The sequence below is a fragment of the Takifugu flavidus genome, chromosome 19, assembly GCF_003711565.1.
Source record: "Takifugu flavidus isolate HTHZ2018 chromosome 19, ASM371156v2, whole genome shotgun sequence".
Lineage (NCBI taxonomy): Eukaryota > Metazoa > Chordata > Actinopteri > Tetraodontiformes > Tetraodontidae > Takifugu > Takifugu flavidus.
The window spans coordinates 4,793,568-4,813,754 of record NC_079538.1 but is presented as its reverse complement, the minus strand read 5'-3'; the positions used below and the strand labels follow the sequence as shown (position 1 = coordinate 4,813,754).

The window sequence follows — 20,187 nt, the reverse complement described above, 5'->3', positions numbered from 1 at the left end:
ACATCACAGCGCACGCACACTTTGCAAGGTAAACACACACACTCACACACTTGTGATGGACAAGGCCATTCCTCAGGCCCTCGCGGTTAATGTCCCTTCAAGGAATCGAACCCCTCCACAGCCTTCTCTCGCGCCGCTCCACCATCTGACCCTTCACGCGGTTCTACCCATCAAAGGTCAAGTCGACGCAGTTCAATCGTGACCCTGCCAACGCCGGCGCTACGCTGGTCTGTAATGAGGATGGGACTGCGAGGGCCAGGGTGATGGCGGGCGCTATAGCCCAGGGCGTGGAGGGGAAATAACGTGTGAAGTGCAATCTGCAGGGTGTGTCTGCCAAGTGAGGTCAAGCCTTTCCGTGCACAATGAAAGTATGTCGTCCAGCTACGGGAAATATCCCCCCCCCCCTCCCCCCCAAGTACTTGACACACTGACTAAGTCACAGAATGTATGCAGAGTAGAGGAGCCTATAAAAAGCCTCAGAATAGAATCAGAATCCCCCCCCCATAGCAGCGAGAGCAGAGTCGTGCGCTGCAGCCCGACGATAACGGAACGGCGCTGTCAGCCGGGGGACGGATTCAGGCCTGTGCTAAAAATAGCTCCCGACACAGCGCCACTCTCAACGCCGACTGAGAATCTCTCATCACACTTCCACACACCGGGACGGCTCAGGCGGGCGCGCACGCCTCGCTCGGCACGTAGTTTGAACAGTAACCTGATCGAGCCGCCGCAGAAACCAGAGGCAATCAGGAATCAAAGCGAACCCAGCCTGTGCATGCGTGCATGTGCCGCAGACATGTGAGCGTGTGCACGGGGACCAGGGTGAGGTAGTCGGAGATAAATGGAAGCAGAGTTTGTGGGGGCGGGGGACCACTTTTCCCTTCATAAAGCGAGGAGCACATGCCTCTGATGTGCCCCACCGGAGGAGGAAGGAGAGGCTTTTTCGTCAGCAACGAGGAGATCTGTCTCTTCTCCTTTAGCTCCTCGGAGAGGGCGAGAGGAGTCAAAGGAGGGGGGGGGGGGGGCGGGATAAAAGATGTGTTTGCTCAGTACCACAGGCTGACACGTCTCTCTTATCTCCTGCCCAGGAAAACCACATGCCCCGAGTCTACGAGGGGAGCAATGGGGAGCTAGATGAGGTGCAAGTGTGTGAAAGGGGGTAAGATTTAAAAGTGCCCTTGAATCAGAGGAGCGTTGATGCCGTGCATCCTGCAGGATGACAGTTATTCAGGGTGAGAGAGAGAGATGGAGGTGGGAAAAGGTAAATGACTGGCCACTGCCCCCCCCCCCACACACACACACACACACACACACCTGGAGTGGCGAGGACACGCACCACAGCGCCGCCATCGAACAGCCTCACACAGCAGCAAACCGGGAGTCATCAGGAGTGACGGGAAAAGGCCAATGCGTTTGATCTGGATTCCCTGCCTGGAAACAAAAGTGGACACAAATTGTAAAATGTCAAACAACATTTAGGTTGGTTGGAGGGGGGGGGCTCAGTTTGATTAGTTTTGTGTTACCGGACGGAGCCCAAAGCCCACCAAGGCACTGCCATTGACTCGGTGGATGGATTTGTGAAGTTGAACGCTGAGTTTAACGCACACATTAGTCTCCCGACTGGTGACCGGGGCAGCGCCAGTGTGTGCGTTTGTGACTGGTCCCACATGTTCAACTCCTGCTGAACCATGCAGCCAATTCCCCTGTTTATTGACTGGAAGCCGATACCTTTAAGGGCTTCATTCATACTACATTGCGTGAGGTAAATTCAATAGCCAGGCATGGTGGTGTGTGCGTTGCCCTTCAGAACCCTAAGCTAACCTTTTTGGGGGGGTTTTAACACATTGGATGTCTGCTGCTGCTTGTGTTCTCTTCTACAGAAGCTGTTCTGTTCTCTACTCATCTGGTGCTCTGCATCATTTCAGAACAAAGAGGCAAATAAAAGAAAAGTATACAGGCCCAGAAGCCCACTGATCTTATAGAATTAAGTTTCACATAGCACTAAACATACACTTCCATGACATAAATATGCACCCGTCCACATATGCTGCTCCGAGGAACAGACCCAAGTGTTGGCATGTGTGTGATCTAGCGTCTGCAGCTCGTGGTGTGGATTTACAGCAAGGCTCACAACTTTACTTCCGACCCATCTTGCACGCCCCCACACACACACACACACACACACACTCGTTTAGGGAAGGTGCACTCTTTATCACTGTGACATTTTCATTTCACACGCAGCCTAAGAAGCCATGCATTTACACGCGTGTTTCCTGTGCCCCCGCTCTGAAGCACAACACCGGCCACTTAGCGTTTAGCGACTGCAGATCAACCCCATGTTCTTCCACTTCCACCTTTTCCTGGGAAAGCTCATTACTTATCTTTGATTTATGCTGCAGGGATTATGAAGGAACCGCAGAGCGTTCCAGAGGAACAAAGGCAGCGTGGGCTTTGCTGCTGGTTTATGATGCAGGCTAAGGAACGCTTGTATCCGGAGTATTGACAACCGCCATATGCAGATTCCAGAGGTGACAGTTTTCTCCTCCTGCACTTGCCTGAGATTTTAGGGCATCTAAAACTAATCATACTAACGGTGTAGGAAATATCTCCTGACCTTTATTTATGACCTCTCCCAATGCAAGACTCATTTAGGACGGGTAAAGGGAAAAACCTGTTTGTGTGACCAAGCAAAGAAGGCTGGAGTGGGTCATTCTGCCAACACTTTTAATGTATTTAAAGGGCAAATGCCTTTGCAACAGGGCAGTTTCCAGAAAATTATTCAAGGCAATTATGGGCAGAGAGGCCCGAGTCATTCCAAAGACTAAAGAGCTTGTTTCATTGAAGCAGGTCTCCATGTGAGCCTTCGGGCACAGATGGAGGAGATACACTGTAGCTTTGACTTAAGGTATCTGTCAGACATTAAAGGGGAGTCCATGAAAAAGCACGGCGCACTTGTGCTCGTCTCCACGTCTCACCTCCGCCTGATGTGGACCAGATGTGGCCGATGATCGTTTGCCTCCTCCCTTTCATTTCGCTACCGACGGATGCCGACCCGGGCCGTCGTGGACGCCCGAGGGGCGGGTCGGGCCTGCAGCCTTCTCTCTTCACACGGCTCCATTGTTTCAACCACGATGATTGATCACGCACGCTCAGGCGGACATGCTGTGCTGAGCACGGCCAGTCACCCCCATAAATGTAGGGGCGCTCCGGCCCGGCCACAGAGAACACTTTGTACCTTGGATACACGGGTCATTGTCCGCAGAGGAGCCCTGCTCGGCGGGGAAACCCGCTGGTAGACTCGGTACGGCTGTTTTGACAACCTCACTTTGGTTTCCCAAAAGCGCACGTGTGTCTCATTTCCTATTTCGGACCCTGGTCTGGTGACGGGGATTCCAATGAGTTACTATAATAGATCGCTGTCTTGTTTTGATCAGTTATTCTAATTTTAAAAAAAAGTGGGGAGGTATAAATTGAGATCCGATTAAAATTATACTATTTTCAAACACGTTGGTGTTAGAAACGAATCGGGAAGCTGTTTACTTGATTAATTACTTGCCCCAACTTAAACGCCATTCACCCTCCGAGTGGTCTATACTGCCGCCTACAGGCCTCCCGGAATACTGCAGCGTGTGGCCAAACTAAAAGCGAAATTTACTTTTATAATGGATCAATTAAATCGGCATTCCATTATAAATAAATAAAGCCAAGATTTATTTTTGGTATAAATAAATCATCATTTGTACAGTGATCAGTTAACGGTGTTGCAAAATCTGTTTGAGAGATAGGATGATGAAGGAAACTTAAAGAACTGACAACCAGCTGTCTAGACAATGAGGAGATGGAACCAGGTCAATCAAGAGAGCTGTCAAAGCAGCTTTTCAGCTGCCCCACAGGAAGCTGGACGGCCGTGTCACCGATGGAGACTCTTCAATCTGGCAGACATACTGACGTGCAGAGCAGGGCGAGAGCCCTGGCACTGGGAGTGGAGGCGGCATCCTGGGGAAGAAGTGGCTGGCACCAGGAACAGGCTGGTCTCTGCAGTGGCACAGAGAGGGAGCGAGATCTCACACACACTCACACACTCTAAATGCCCCAATCCTGTTGAGGAGCAAACGGAGGCTGGCAGGGAGCGCCGCTCCTGAAAAGCTGCCGTTGTCTGGAGATGGCTTTCATGTGAATGGAAGCTTTAATAGGCGTTGTGTGACGGCTCTCCCTGCACACTGAGCGCCGAGTGATCCTCTTCTGTTGGTTTTTAATTAATAGGCAGTGTTTGAAGGCCACAATGCACTTGGCAAGACAACACAGTGACTTCTTGGTGGCCTTGATTCTGTTTGTTTTTGAGTCATACTCAAACCCCCACCGAGGCGACCACATACGCTGGGAGGCGCCGACATTTTCCTTAAACTACGCTCGATCCTTGTAAGCAACAAAACCTTTTGTGAGGATACAACTGAGACATGACACTCCAGCTAAAGAATTGGAGTTAATACTGTTGAATGGGGGGGGGGGGGTATATTTCACCCCCCCCCCCATTGAAATATAAACAGATTTAGATGTACAGAAAAACAAAAGTTACAAGTGTTTTATGGCTCAGCAGGAAAAGTGGAAGTTTTTTGATTTGAACTACGCTGCTTAAACGGCGCCACAATTATTTCGTGCGTCGATGCTGCCACCTAGTGGACGACTGTATGTATATTGGACATAAACTGACTTAATCGGGTGATAAAAACAGTATATTTCACTTTACCAACGACATAACAGTGCTTTAATTCATGGAAAAGAGAAGACGAGCCGAACCAAACACATGAGAAGCGAGTCAGAGCTAAACAAAATATAATGATCATGTATTTGTAGACAGTGTTTCAACAAAACTCATTTGTTCTTTGGAAGAATTCACAAATTTACTTAAAAAACAGAAAGAAAACATTTACAGGACCAGGAATATTTGTGTTAGCCATGTTTAACCCAACGACATTGGATCAATAAAACCAATATGGTGCAGTCGTTCCCTCGACTAAAGATTAAAAACAGGAAAATACTTCTGATTTGAGGATTTAAGCACGGAAGTCTGATAGTAAAGATCATTTTAGTGGTCCCAAACATTTGGAACGATCGAGCGTACACTGAAGGACGAGGAAAAATGAGAAGATATGAAATGAATCATCAAATCTCAATTCCACTCAATCTTTAATCAAGACGGGATTACAAATTCTCCAAAAAATCTGCAGTTTCAAAGGGCAAAAAGGGTAAAACTAGCTCACCTACTGAGGTCTTTAAAAACCTGTTCAAGTGTGACTGAAAACATCCTGAACATTCAAAGGCAGGTCTTTTGTCATTTACAAAAACAGGAGAATCGGAGACAAATAGAAAACAAAAACGAACCCATGAGGGAAATGCTGGCTTTTTCCCCCTCTCCCGAAAAACAACGTCCTCCGAGGACGACACTGATGACATCATCAAAGCGACAGCGAGGACAGCGCGCTGTCCCCCATCTGGTCCTATGCACTAACTTAAAAAAAAAAAAAGACACAACGCAACAGACACGGGAGGAGAAGAAGCAGAGGAGGAAGGAAAATAAAGAAACAAGGATGTGAATTCTGAAGAGGGTGCAAGTGGTGGTTCTGGGTCTTAATTGGCCAACCGTCTGGGCTGCTGTGAAGTCCATCCCTGAGTGGGGGGGGGGTGGGTCGGGGGATAGTGGGTTATGGTCCGAGCCCACGGGCTCTGGAAATTCACTCTGCAGGAACATGTTTGTGTGTGAGGTCTATTCCTCCGGTACGTCAGCAGCACCAGCCGGACCGCAGCTGTCCCAGTGCGCTGGGTCACCGCGTCTCCCCCGACTCACACGTCCGTTAAACTTCAGACAGGAATTCTCTCCTAATTTCCTGATTGGCACTTGTATGCAGTGGGTTCGGGGAGGCGGCTGCGTCGGCTGTCCGCTCCTTCATTCAGTCAGTCTGCTGACCCGTTGGATCGTTCCTGTGGAAAGTTTACGCACCGAAGCCGTCCGAGTGGAGCGCACGCTGAACGCAACCATGCTTCACTAGCTGAGTCTCGGCTTCTTTGTGGGCGGCAGAGAGTCCTCTTTGCTCTCCCCGTCGTCCTCGTCGTCCTCTTCCTCATCATCGTCGGGATAGTCCACCAGGCCCACCAGGCCTCCCTGAAGACCAGACACACGCTTGAATTCATCGCACACTTGGGATTTCTCTTCAAATCAAAAAGCATTTTGGTTTCGCCTCCGAGCACGAAAGACAAGCACGATGGCTGAGCTACCTTTGTCGTTACAGCTGTGTTGGAAGAGCCTCGTGCTCCAGAGCCTGGAGAACCCGGGGATCCTGGAGAGCCTGGGCTCAGCGGGGCAGAGGGAGGAGGGCTGGACAGGCTGGTTTTGGTGGAGCCAGAGAAGGCCAGTTTGAAGCTGGGGTTCTGCCTGCCTGAAAAGCTGGATTTGGCCAGGATTTCTTTGTCCTCTGGTTCTTTCACTGGACACAGATCAGATATTCTCATCTCTCAGGACACCGCCGACTCTGAACTATCCGGCCACTGAAAACACTTACATTTCTTTCTCTCCATAAACTTGCTGATGGGTTCCATGAGATCTTCTTCTGTTTTCATCTTGTCAGAGGGCCGAACCACCGCGTCGCCGTCCTCCAGGTCGTCCTCGTCTGTGTTGAACCACATCTCTTCTTCGTCCTCCAGAGTCCGCGCATCACGACGGAAGCGATGGTTTCTTAGGATGGAACGCATGCTGGAGGGGACGGCATCAAATACGTTAACCTTATGCCTCTAGTTAACAACTAAATAGGCATTAGGCTGGAGGACCGGGTAAGGACATTAGCCCCCGATGTCACATGAGCCCACATAATGCTAATCTAATGTTCAGTACCACAAAAGATACAATATTTAAGAAACAGTCTTTCCATTGACCAGCATCCATCTAAAATGAAACAAACGTCAAAAGTGGCTTTTACCTGTCCAGCTTGGGGTTGTCTTGCCTCTCTCGCTGCTGTTCGTAACGTAGCTTCAGACCTTTGAACGTTTGGACATAGTCCACATCTTCCAGGGCTTTCCAGTAGTTCTCTACTATGTGAGCGGTGAGAGATTTCACGTCCTCCTGGTAGCAACGGAGGGTGTGCAGGAAAAGGAATGTGGAGGAAGTTAAGACAAGACAAAGGAGATGCGTTACTCTATGGAGACGCTACAAACTTGTATAACAGTTAGCTTTATTAGTTTTTATATGTGTTTGAAGCTAACTGTTTACATTTGGAGGCAGTAATATAATAGATGTATTGGGATTATTATTGGAATAATATAGGTGTATTGGGGGTGATTTGCCCTACCACCAGGGAAAACATAGACCCCGAAAGTGCAACACTCACCACTCGTACATATTCAAACATCTCAATGATGGCTGAGTTCATGAGATTGTATCGAGAGCCGTTGTTGAGGAAAGCCTTAATCACAGGTTCAAAGAGAAAATTTCTCATGATGTAGCGATTGTAGAATTCATCCTTCAGACCAATTATTCTCCTCATGAACCGCAGAGCACCTGAGAGGAGGACAGCAGATGAAAAGGAGCCTAAAACCTATGAATCGTTCAAAGAGGGACGGTGGGAATGATCTCGGGATAACTGTGGGACTCACAGAGTGCCAGGAAGGCATGCTGGGAGGCAGTGAGGACCAGCACCCTCCTGAGGATGTCCTTGTTGATAATGTAGTTCTTGATGTGGTAGGTGTGGTGCTCAACACAGAACGTCAACAGCTCCAATATTAAGGCCAGCAGCTGGGATGTTTGGAAATCATCTGATGGAGCAATAATAGACATTTGCATTCTTCCCAATGCAGCATTTGAAAACCAAGCCAACGTTTACAGCCGTAAGTGTTCCATACCTTTGCTAGGCTTTTCCTCTGTGGTGTTGGCCAGTAGTGGAGCTGACAGAACATGCATGCAGTGCTTGTAGAAGAAACTCAAGAACTCCGTTTTCTCTGTTTTCTGAAAACAAGAGAAATAAATAAGCCACTTCAGTTATAAAAACAGGGATTTGTGCTGTTGTTTTATGATATCGTGCTATGTTAACAAGTCGTCTAATCACCAATTCAAAATCAATTTACAATAAAGTTCACTCAAAAGTGACACACTAAAATGAAAACTTGCTTTCAAGTATTTATTTCTAATAATCATCAGTCAAATGACAAAACTCACATTTGCTGTTGCCAGCATATTTTCCGGGTCCACCAAAGTCCGTAACAGACCCATTAGCTGCACCGCACCGCCCAGTTCTGGGTCTGTATCACAAATCATGTGTTCTATGATGAGGTTGATCAGAAGGATGTCCTGGAGGGCCAATAAATGACAACAGGTGAGATGTCTGACGTCTGCATTCACCTGAACCATCTGCTTCTGGCCCACGCTGCACTTACGTCATCGTTTTGCTGAGGCTCCTGCATGACAAACTCTCGTACCATAGAGGGGTTGTATTCCACCAAGTATGAAAAAATGTCCGTTGCTGCTGCACGAACCTGGACATCGTCCATTCCCTGTTCCATGGCCAAACATTTACTCTTCAGCAGCCTTTCGGCATCTTATTAAAGCTCGCGGAACGTTTAAACTCACCAGTATGACCTCTAGGGCTTGGAGAATGCCCATGCCTGACAATGTCTTGAAGAAGGCATCTCTGTTTTGAGGTTGTAACGTTTGCGAGAATGCACAGAATTCCTTTAGGAAATTTACCTGTAAAGAGAAATCAGCACAGCTCGATGAGCGGTGGGTCCTGAGAGGGAGTTAGCGAGGAAATCAGGAAATCGCACACAAGTCTTTGTTACCAATTCATGCCGTTTGTCGTCATCTGTAGTCTCGTCTGTTAGCTGTGTAAAGAGGACACTCAGGAACTTCTCATCATCCTGACGTTGACACGGGGAGAGAAAGAGATGTGGAGGTGAACAGGACATGCAGGTCTTTAACACACCTCAACTGCACGATGACCCAAAGAAAGGTCCGATCTGTTTTAATCAACGCCGATGCGTAGCCGCGTGCGCCAGTTGCAGGTTCATCATGACGCTGTAACTGATTTACACGCCACTGTTCCGTCTCTATGGACACAGCCACTCATAAACAGCGCTGAGGTGTCGCAGCACAGAAACAATGATCACATGATCGTAAAAGACAAGCAGACAATCTCCACTGGACGAAGGACAATCTCGTCCTCGTGTAACCTGTACCTGTCACATGGCGGCTAAAAAGACGGACAATCTGTGGATGTTGTTAAAACGCGTTAATCTCTCACCTGTAGCATGCCCACAATCTCCACCTTGTTGAAGAAGATGAAGGAGTGCAGCGTGGACAACATGTTTTCCTCAAAAACAGAGGGCGTAGGAAGCACCATGTCCTGAATGTACTGCACTCGATATGTCTGGTGGATTTTCTGACGCAGTTCGGGATCAGAGATGGGAATCACCTCTTTAAAATGGGCCGTCTTCGTCAGGAACTCCCTGTGCCGCCGGGGCTGGGGCAGCGCTGGATCGAACTCCAGGCAGCCAATGACGTCCATGATGCACTCGTCAGAAAACATGACCTCAAACAGTGCCGTGCGATTAAGCAGAAAGATGCCTTTAATGATTTCATAGATGTGGTGTAGTCCCTCTCTGTTCTCCAAATCCTCGCAGACGTGGAACAGGTCCAAGAGCTTGCGAATATAGCCCTCGTTCTCCACGGCCAGTGCCAGTTTCTCGCGCCGCAGAGGTGACGGTAGAGACGAGGCCACAAGCTCGGCCAGATCTTCCAAACGGTTCAGTTCGCATGGCGGTAATTCCAAACCCGGTGAAGACATTTCATCAAGACGCTCATCCTCCGACTCATCTACTACGTCCTGGGTAATGTCCACTGATGGATCTTTCCCCTGCACCTAAATGATGACAAAATAATGCAAATGTCAACTGGGTGGACACGGTGAAACTATTAGCAGCCCAAAAACGGCACAGTAGCTACCTGGCATATTTTCTCCCAGATTTCATCACATCCAGCCTTCTCCTGGAAGCTGAGCGCCAAATCGTAATTTTCAGCCTCTGACCACACTATCAATGTATCCTAAAACAAAAAAAACTATTCAGTAAAAAGAATAAATGAGGACACCACATTCAAAACTAGAAAAACTCAGAGCACAGACCACCATGCAGGGCATTTCACCACGTGACAGTTTACAGCACATATATAACATTCTAAGTTGCTTTAAGAGCAACGGCACTTTAGATCAAAGCCCGTTGGGTTTGATCTTCGGATTACGGAACGTCAATGTCCCGCCGGAATCTGAACCGTCACCAAATTTTCGTCGTCCGTCCCTTTGCCCATTTCCTGAACATTTTGCTAGCATCTGCTCCGAACTCTGAGTCATTTTGTTCACAGATACGTAAATGCCAGCTGTCAGGTAACCTCCAGAGGGAATGAGCGCTGGCGTACCTGCTGTTTCTGGTAGGCTGTGTTTGGATTTATCTTTGACTCCAGCAGCAAGGACCCTGCAAGAACAAAAACAAAGATCAAGTGAGGAAGCTGGGTTAATGCTTCACTATGCGGGCATGGTTAGCGGTTGGCGTCGGTTTCCACTGGCCAATATTTCTAAAAGAGTCGAGCATAAAAAGGACTTACCGTCACTTTCTGCTCGCACCAATAGAGATGTGCCTTTCAACCGGTCCACATAGCCCGAGGAGACGTGCCCGGTCCCACGGTCGTCCCACTGTCTGTCCTCATTGAGGGTATAGACTTTAACTCGCCGACGAGTGTCCGTCATCTTGGCCACAAGCTGTAAGGCAGCTTCCCTCCGTGGATCCTGGCTCTAAAAGTCGGGTTTACCTCTTCCGGGCTCGACCGTACACTCCCGTAACAAACCCCAGAGGTCAACCAGGGAAGCAGTTCTTCGCAGGAGCTCAAATTCAACACTCCTTAATATCCAGGTCACTTCCTTGATAAATGTTGCAGTGAAAAATATATGGTCGCCTAAACAAGTCAACCCAATATTGACTTGTTATGGTTACGAGCAACGCGCGCCAATCAGCTTACACTCAATTAGAGTGATCTTAGTGCAGATGTAAATTAAAGTTAATTTACAAGTCAACCTCACACAACCCACCAAATCCAGGAACCGATCTATAAAAGTATATTCCTATTAAAAACCAAAGTTACAATTCAAAATATTGCCTAGTACAGTATGTACGGCGGCGGCCAACGTTTCCCAGAGACGTTGGCTAGCAAGCGAATGAGTTGACTAGCTAACGCGCTAACTACATGTATGCCACATATTCAAGAATTAACAGTACCTTCAAGAAAATTCACAAACGGTGGGAACAGAAAATATTACTCAGATCTATGGCCCACACACGCCTCTGTTCCCAGAAGCAACTGTAAAAAATACGCCAGCTAGCTAGCGTTAGCTGCTATTTCTTCCCAAGTGTTCCGCCATGTTCTGGCTTGGGGCCGCGGAGAAACCATTCTCTCCGCACTGTTGCTCATACGTCCCAGAAATATTGCAAACGGCCTAGATGCAGTCGCGTAATTATTTCACATCCACGCTTTACATTATAACCTTATCCGCCATTCATCCGGAGCATGTCGCTCAATTAAATGCTAACGGTTCCCCCCTTGAGTGTTCCGCCATCTTGGGTCCCTTCAGTCACTACGGGGTTTCCAGCACAGCAACAACAGGGCAGCCCGCCGCGTTTAAAGACACACGAACACGGCTACTCGTGTGCACTTCAGTGACGCATCTTACATTATTTCAGATTTTATTTTATTTTCAGATTATTTTTTAAAACATGTCCGTAAGTAATTATGAGAATTTATCAGCGAAAAGATAAAAATCATTCACGTGGGTAATTGTACACAAGTTCACAATGGACACAATCCAGAAGGACTTCTTTATTTTATATAAATCCATGTGGGGGTGTATAACTGAAGATGTGCATGACATGAAACAAACAGTTAAAAAAAAAAACAGTTATCAGTTAAATGTAAGGGTCAGCAGGCAATGGGGTATTGAATTCACAACTATATAGAAATGATTACACTACAGTATTCCTAAATCAAAGAACAGGCACATAATATTAAGCCTGAAACTGCACAACTCAAACCGACAATCTGAAAGACAGGGATCAATGTTCTCACCACTGTGATTAACTCTTAATGACCGGCGATGTGCTTCTATGTGGCTTGCTGTGCTTGACGGCGCAACAGGACATATATCTTCTCCTTAATCCAATCTTTGTTATATGGTTGGTATGTCTGAGTGTCAGCTCTGTACCTGTATAAAATAATCCATGATACTCTCCTTTAAAAAGATGCTCAACAGACAGAATGCAGTATTAGTTGCAGGGTGAGTTGTACTTACACGAGACAGCTCAGATCTGCCAAGTCATCAATAAAATCAAACAACTGACTAATGTCGTAGGTGATCGAGGGGCTGTTTGGATTCATCCTCTTCAGATGCTCTTCGTACATTTTGCAAACCCCTAGAAGATATTGGAACAAAATCTAAATTTGGACAGGCGTGTAATCATCTGTGGTTGTTCTTTATCAAAAGCAGGCTTTTTAAGGTTATTTGAAGAAGATTGGTCTTAAAATGAGGTCCTATATTATGTTGTATCACTGTCACGTGTCTGCTTTATTTTGGTATATCCTTGAAACCAAATGAGGCTAATGTTATCTCATCGATAACAAAATATGTTTACTCTCCGGGGCTACATTTAAACATTATTAGGGCAATCCTGCCTTTTGATTTCTGTGTAAATTGGCCCAAGGCTCACCTTCCATACATTCATTTACTGACTCATAGTCCGCATATGTGCGGCCCTCCGGTCTCTTCGTGGGCTGGACGAGCAAAATTGTGTGAGACTGTAAACAATAATATTAGTTACTGCATATAAATTACAAACTCCACAACATGTATTTGCAGATTAGACTGTTACTTTGACCCTTTGTTTTAGCAATGGGACTTCATAAATTCATCGTAAATGACAACAAACTAGGAAAATGACGGTCAGTCAACACTTAACGACTATTTAAAGATTCACTTTGTTATATAACAATACATTTTATATGCTAAATTTTTCTCCCTAAATGGTTCACATTAAAACCTCAAGAGAAGTTAATTGCTTATTGATTTTAAACACGGCCTATTTAGGAGAACGTAAAATGGAATACACACTATATTAAAATGTTTTCGCCAACTTTCGCTTTAGTAGACTCAAGAGCGTATAGAGTAATTTGACCTTCTAATGTTAAAAAAAAAGCGTGCTTACCATCCTCTGATCATATACACTTTCTGTATTTCTGAGGGCAAAAACTCTTATTTAACAATTCTCTACTCGCAAGTGATGGAGCGGTTTAAGATTTTTTAGCGGAAACGGAAACAGTTTTATTCCGGAAGTAGATGTGACTTCAAAATAAATTTCACAACAGCTTTCAATGTAAAAGTCCGACCGTAATCGACACCGAATAAAAATTTATCGATGAATTTGTCAAACCTTGTTTGTCGAAATGTCTTTGTTTTTCATGCTAGAACATATAACACAGCAAATATTTTTAAACCAAATATAATCTATGAAATTGTAAATTACTAAGTGGATGCAATATATTTACGGCTTATTTTTTACATTTTCTATATATTTGTATAAAATACATGAAGAATTTAGGCTTAGAGGGTACGCCTTGATGGAAGGATTGTGGAGGATTGAGGCGGCAGATTACGAACTCCGGATTCTGGTTAGAGAATCAGGATGGTTGGAGAGAGGGGGCTGAATTAATCTGGATCTGGGATGGGCTATCGTTCAGAATGCATTAACAAGCTAATGGAGTCTTGATGTTTTAGCTACATCTCTGAGGGTGGGAGGAAGGTTAAAGTTGAGGTTACAGCATAGTACAGTAGTAATACAATGTTACATAGTACAAAAGATTGCTTTGTGATCAAAGCTCCTTGTCCTTGAAACTGCACTCTGACAGAACAAACTCTAATCCAATGACATGATATTTTTAATTAACATGATTTAATGGTTGCACACATTATTTCCAAATGTCAAAGCAATAATAGGCCTTTATGTAAGAGTCCAAGTTTAGAGTTTTAAACGACCATCTCCGCGTCCGTTTCACACATGGACAGAAAATAGTTTGTGGCTGCGAAATTGCCCTGAAGCTGCATTTAGCTGTATTTGAATGAGAAACCACGGTGGTACGTTGCCTGAATGGGAAGAAATACCAACAGGAACCCGACAAAAGCGAAATACTGTGGAGGCCAACAAGGTTTCCACTCACATGTGCATTTAACTGTCAACGTGAAATAACTGTGATACGTCTGTTTTAAGTGATGGGGAAGGAAAAACACTTTCAATTCAGTGCTAAGTTATTGGTGGTCACAGACACACGTGCACACACAGAGAGAACATGATGATCTAAAATGAAAGCGACACGTTTTCCCTCGCAAGTCTCTCATCGTGGTGTGTGGCGTTAAAAAAACAATCTTAACAACCACCACATTCACCTCTTGACCCACACAGCCGACACCTCCACCCTACCCACGTCGGTCCGTCAGACGCCTTCCCCCCTCAGAGTTGGCGTCTGGCGCTCTTGCGCTTGCTTCTCTTTGGCTTCGAAGGCGCTCTTGGTGCTGAAGAGTTCGTCCACCGAATCCATGACGTCCTGCATCTGCCTGGAGAGATCCGAGTAACTCTCCTTCAGCTCCTCCTGCTGCTGCCTCAGGTCGGACGCTGCCCGCATCAGCTCGGTGGCCCGGTGGCTGCAGTGGCTCCTCATCTGCTCCACGTCGGACAGCAGCACCTCCATGCTCTTCGTCAGCTGCTCCAGCCGCTCCACCGTCACATCCAAACAAGACGCGTCCACAGTCCCCACCTGGGAGTTGTCGGGATCCTGGGCCTCGGGCTCACAGTCCGGCTTCGACTCCATCGCACTGCAGCTGCGATCAAGAGCTTCCAGTCACTCAGAGGGAGTCCTGGAAGAACATGGAGTCATTCAGCAGGCTGCACTCGTTTTAGAGAGATGAGGAGAGATGTCAAAGATGCCGAGGTGCCCTTTCTGTGTCTCAGCTGATAATGAGCCTAAGCTTCTTGGGTGCTAATCTGGTTCACAGAGAGTATGTGTGTGTGTGTGTGTGTGTGTGTGTGTGTGTGTGTGTGTGTGTGTGTGTGTCAGGCTGGAGATGCCCTCTCACTGACGTGCTGTCCTGTAATCCATTTTGTGCGTCTATCCTGAGTAACACATCACGGTCCAGAGCCTCGCTGGCGTTGCCAGGCGACAGGTGGGGTGTTAGATTATGCTGCTTCCTTGCTCTCAGGTGAGTCACTGCGTTTCTGTCTGAGCCGACGGGTTAAAGGTCGTCTCCATCAACTCGCCCGGTTACCTCATGAGAGGTTCATGTCTAGATGAGATTTCTCACTTCTCGCTGCATTTTTGTTGCAAATACGGAAGGTTCTGGTTAGTTTTAGCACAAACAAGGCGGCGTTGTATTTATCTTAAATGAATAAGGGGCTCATCAACCTAAAAAACATTTGGTTTTAAGATTTCAAGTAATTCCAGCATCAAGATTTCATGATTCACAGTAGCGCCATAAGCTAAATTACAATGTTAACTGGGGCATAATAAATGTTTTATTCTGCACTTTTTATGTGATAAATATGTTTCACTTTACACATTGTAATGCAAAACATGTGCAAAAAAATGACATGGGAAAATATCGTAATGAGAAACTCCAGTGCACGTGTTAATATTCAGAACCAAAGAGCTGGAATCTTCCCTTTAAATGGGTGTAAAGATAAGGAGCTGAAGCGATGACCTCACCACCTTTACACTCTTATCAGAATAAGAAAACCCGGTGCTAGGAGGCCAACGTCAGGGGTTGACCACGCCGGTTCAGCTGACAGACTGTATGAATAAAGCTTCTTCTCCACAATTTGATATTGGGTTGATAAAATACAACTAGGAGACGCAAATCTCAAAATTCTATTTTTATTTTATTTTGACTTTTTAAAAGGCTTCACTTTCCAAAATGCAATGCACTGAACAATATGTTAGAAATGCCAAACAAAGAGAATGCTGCATATGATAAAAGATGTGAGCAATGGAATTAATCAAGCAAATTATATGAAAAAATATCCCTAAAATTGCCATTTATTACATACAATGATCAATAACCTATTACAGGGGCTGTAAATACAGATGCTCATTTTAAAAATAGGACATTTTCAGTTACCTTTCTCTGCTGTTCTTTACAGAGAGCTTCCATGATCTTACAGCATGCAGACTGAAGATAAATGTGTGTGAAGTGGAGATCCTACCCAGACCACCGCAGCTCTGCCCACCTCACAGGAACTGTGGGTTCAGGACCAAAGAGAAAGTTGTTGCCAGGTGAATATTCTGAATGTTCTGATTTTATCAAGTTAAAAAAAAAAACTACGAAAAAGTTTTAAAAGTTAAGCTAAGTTTTTGTCCACTTTTACGTGTTTAAAAAGCTTGTTTTTCAAAATTGAGCGATATTTAATATGGCCACACGGGGGCGGTGTTGTCCGTCTCAGTTGTCTCATTCGCGCTCACGTTGACGATGTTTAAAACATCTATTTTTGTGCCCTTTTCTGCATCAGTTCTTGCCTGGAAATGTTCACATGTGACCAATTATCGGCCAACATGTGTGTGTGTTTTGCGGGGGATGGGGTATTCAAGGGTATGGATTATTTTACCCAGGGTCGTATTCAGGGAGGGCAGCCGAGCGTAAGGCCGAGAAGAGAAAGGAGGCATTGTTGTGGTCCAGATGAGTGTCATAGGTGCCTCAGAAAATAGATTCAATCATGGGGGTTCAACAGAAACACACTCACGACATCCCAGTGAGCCCCTCATTCTCTGACCAGGCCTGGACCCTCCTCCAATCAAGGGTTCGATGTATTAGTCGAGCTTGTATTGTTGCCTCACCAGTGCTGAGAAAAAGAAAGGAAGATACAGGAAAAGCCTATTTACTCTGATCTGAGGTCAGCTGAGGTTGATGGGACTAATCTTGTCCTCCCTCATCACCCATCAGATCTGATCAAAACAAGAACGTGTAGTAGTTCCCCTCCAGGACCCCCAGGGACCCTGGGGGTGATTTTAACCCCAGAACAGGGTTTTTAGGGACTCTCCTGATGTTTCATGCTTCTCCATCTGGATCTTTAGGGACATTGTTCCTCCTACTACTCGGTCCATGATGGCATCTCCAAAGTGAAACCCACTGTTGACGGGTGGGTCACCTGCGTGGGCGGTTCCGTGGCTCAGATATGGACGAGAAGCAAAGGAAACGCATCCTGTCCATCCCAAAGAGAATTTGGTTAATGGTCCAGGAGCTCCTGCCTGGTTGACCAAGAGCGATTTAACAGTTTTTAACTTATTTCTATTGGTGTTATGTGCTGTGATCAATGCTACTATGTATGAGCGACTTGGCGGACACGAAACCGTAAAGTCAATGTCCACGACTTGAGTTCTGTCAAGGTCCGTTTCGTTGAAGGACCCAAAAATAACCACTTTTTCTCCCACAACGTCACTTTGACCTTTGAAAATCTCTGCATGGGATTTTTTGTCTGAACAAATTTGGTAGGAAATTAAAGGAACCTTGGTGACATAGATCTAATAATGATTCCCCGGAGAAATCTTGCGTTGATCTGCTTTGATCTTTGACGTCTGAGTCGCTGCCGTTCAAAATCGGACGTTCAAAGGTTAAATGGCTGAGGGGTAACTACTTAACTGAGCAGCTTATTCTTTAACTGTCAGTTCCTCCGGTGAGATACTGACAGTTAAATCCCTTGAAAAAAGGAGGCCGAATGCTTTTGTTCAGCAGCACACCAGAAAAAACAGACTTAACGTCTCGATCGGACTTCTGGAGAAGCAGCCTTTTTCTGGTAAATGGGTGTGATTCCTGATCTCATCCCTTCAGGGGAGTACAAGTGCATGAATCGCTAATGTTCCAGAGACGCTTCCACCGCTTTCATTCGGTGCCAGAGAATTTCCTCCCCGCTGACAGTGGAACAGTGGAAACTCGTACTCGTTCGACCCCAGCGAAGAGTTTAAACACTCCTCTTTGTATTTCTGCTTTAGATTAAAGAATTTTATGTTCTCACTGGCACCTGTTGAAAGAAACTGTTTCGCCATGCGGTTTCGTTGCTGCTAGCGGCTGCTGCACATCCATGCGCCTCAGAGGTAACTAGGTCAGCCATTTTTGGGGACGTAATTGAACGCATCAGGCTGACCTCCACCTGACCCGCCTCCTTTATGAATCCCTAATGTGTTCAGAGCATCAGTCAAGTGAAGCACTTGGCTCGCTTCGGGATAAGTGATCCACATGACATCGATCCGCCGCTCACCCAGCCGTAGCGGGGAGTCTTCGCTGCACCTGATGTTAGCCGGCCGCCAGCGCCGCGCTCCCTCCACAGAGCTTGAATTGTTTTCGTGTCCTTTTACACATTCTTGGGCTTTCAGTTTCTTTCCAACAAGCCTCATGGGTAAGCTCAGACTGACTTTTTATTTTTTTAATTTCCAGTGAATTGCTACGTTTGGCTAGCATCACATACAAACACAAGCATGTGGGAATGCAGCGTTTTGTTTTTTTTCCAGACAAAAGTGGAAACAGACAGGACCTGAATGAAATTAAGCAAGTGGAGCAACAGCAGGAGAAAAAGCGGGTCACTTGAAGCACGCTTACAATGCAGTCTTTAGTGTTGGACTCTACTTCAAATGTGAAACGTCTTAGCTTGAGACTCCTTTCACTGAGACAATGAGGCTCATAACTTTAGCAAGTGTTACAGAATCTGTGTCTGTTATAGAGATTTCGACATGCACAATGCATCATGGGTAAAGTAGATAGCATGAACTGTGCTACCAAAGGCACCAATGATTACTACATTTATAATGGAAGGAGCAAAATGGTGGACAAGTTTGTTTCTTTAGTACACATACTGAACACATATCACATTGAATCTACTTTTTCTGTTACTACTTATTTTGTTAAATTTAGAGGAGAAAAAAGCGACAAACATCAAACTACTATTTCTTTCTTTTTTGGACATACTTGCTGCGGCCGCCAGGACCTCATTTACTCATATCCAGGGCTGGGAAACAAGTTTTACACACTGGGGAAATCTGCCGTTCCTCTGCTCCTCTCATAGCTAATTAGTTTTTGAACTAATTGCATGGCTAACTTTAGCAAAGAGACAGCCTAGTTCCATCCGCCTGCAAGAGTACAGAGGAGAGAGAGCAGAGGGGTCTGGTGACGTCTGAGCTTTCTTGGTTTTTAACAGAAGATTCTGGAAAAAGCTTGAGAGTCTTGTATGTGCTGTCTGTTTTGTGACGTAGAGCGCTTCACAAAGACTTTGCAGGTAACATGCATTTTGGAACAAGGACACAAAGCTATTAAAACTCCTGAAATCCATCCAGATCTCTGCAACATGGTGGTGATTTCACACCGAGAGTCCGACTCTTTACTTCACTGTCATGCCTGCCTTCTAAATATGAAGCTCATTAGCTTGAAAAATGTCACCTCGATGTGTGAGGGAACCACCCAGCTAACGTTGGGCTGCCATTACAGAAACACAAACTGTACTTGAGTTTGAAGTTCTGTAACATTCAGTTGCATTTTTATGCGATGCTAAACCCAGCTCAGACAAGCTAATTCCCCGCTCCTGTATCACAATACTGTTGTTCAGCAATAAAGTGAACATATAAGACCCACAGCAGTGTGAAAATTGATTGATGTGTATCTGTTGGGGCTCATCCATGTGGACCTCCCTTCATCAGGCTCTCAAAGTCTTGGTCTGGCAGATGAGGGAAGCGGATCCCTCCACCTGGGGTCGAGGTTCTCCCCATACTTAGGACGGAGAAGGACAACACGCTACCCAAAGCGTTTTCAGATTTCTGTGAAACTGAGCTGTAGTTTGCTCCGAGACGGAGCACAGACACACTCAATATCTACCCCTCGTGCACCAGGAATAAAGCTCAGTGTATGATTAATCCAGTTCCCCCCGCAGAGCTCGTGTTCCGCGAGTTCTCGGTGAGATCAGGAAGCCATCGTGTGCCATCATGGTGTGGTGATGTCATGAAAATATGTTTAAACAGTCAATCGCTGATGGCTGAGGTGGCGTGTGGCTCTTTCCCCGCATAAAACCAACAACCCTGCGGGAACT

At 46.0% G+C, this 20,187-nt stretch overlaps 1 protein-coding gene and 1 long non-coding RNA gene across 4 annotated transcripts; one reads left to right on the top strand and one right to left on the bottom strand.

The window, feature by feature from the left end:
- Positions 1-4,712: 4,712 nt before the first annotated feature.
- Positions 4,713-11,670, bottom strand: smek1 (SMEK homolog 1, suppressor of mek1 (Dictyostelium)). 2 transcript variants are annotated; one of them, XM_057016506.1, is made up of 15 exons: positions 10,637-11,670; positions 10,451-10,506; positions 9,983-10,081; positions 9,282-9,899; positions 8,821-8,898; positions 8,612-8,728; positions 8,419-8,535; positions 8,201-8,332; positions 7,888-7,990; positions 7,642-7,800; positions 7,377-7,546; positions 6,969-7,108; positions 6,555-6,745; positions 6,271-6,479; positions 4,713-6,157 (listed from the first exon to the last, which is right to left on the bottom strand). In XM_057016506.1, the coding sequence occupies exons 1-15, from the start codon at positions 10,776-10,778 to the stop codon at positions 6,041-6,043; spliced, it is 2,448 nt and encodes an 815-aa protein (XP_056872486.1). In that variant the 5' UTR covers positions 10,779-11,670; the 3' UTR covers positions 4,713-6,040. The 2 variants fall into 2 exon arrangements, with proteins under 2 accessions (XP_056872486.1, XP_056872485.1); XM_057016505.1 differs by having other exon boundaries at positions 6,969-7,111; positions 10,637-11,669.
- A 3,368-nt stretch (positions 11,671-15,038) lies between these two features.
- Positions 15,039-19,735, top strand: LOC130515915 (uncharacterized). 2 transcript variants are annotated; one of them, XR_008947304.1, is made up of 3 exons: positions 15,039-15,326; positions 16,264-18,208; positions 18,302-19,735. It is a non-coding gene; the product is annotated as an uncharacterized LOC130515915 (long non-coding RNA). The 2 variants fall into 2 exon arrangements; XR_008947303.1 differs by having other exon boundaries at positions 16,264-19,735.
- The last annotated feature ends 452 nt before the right edge of the window (positions 19,736-20,187 follow it).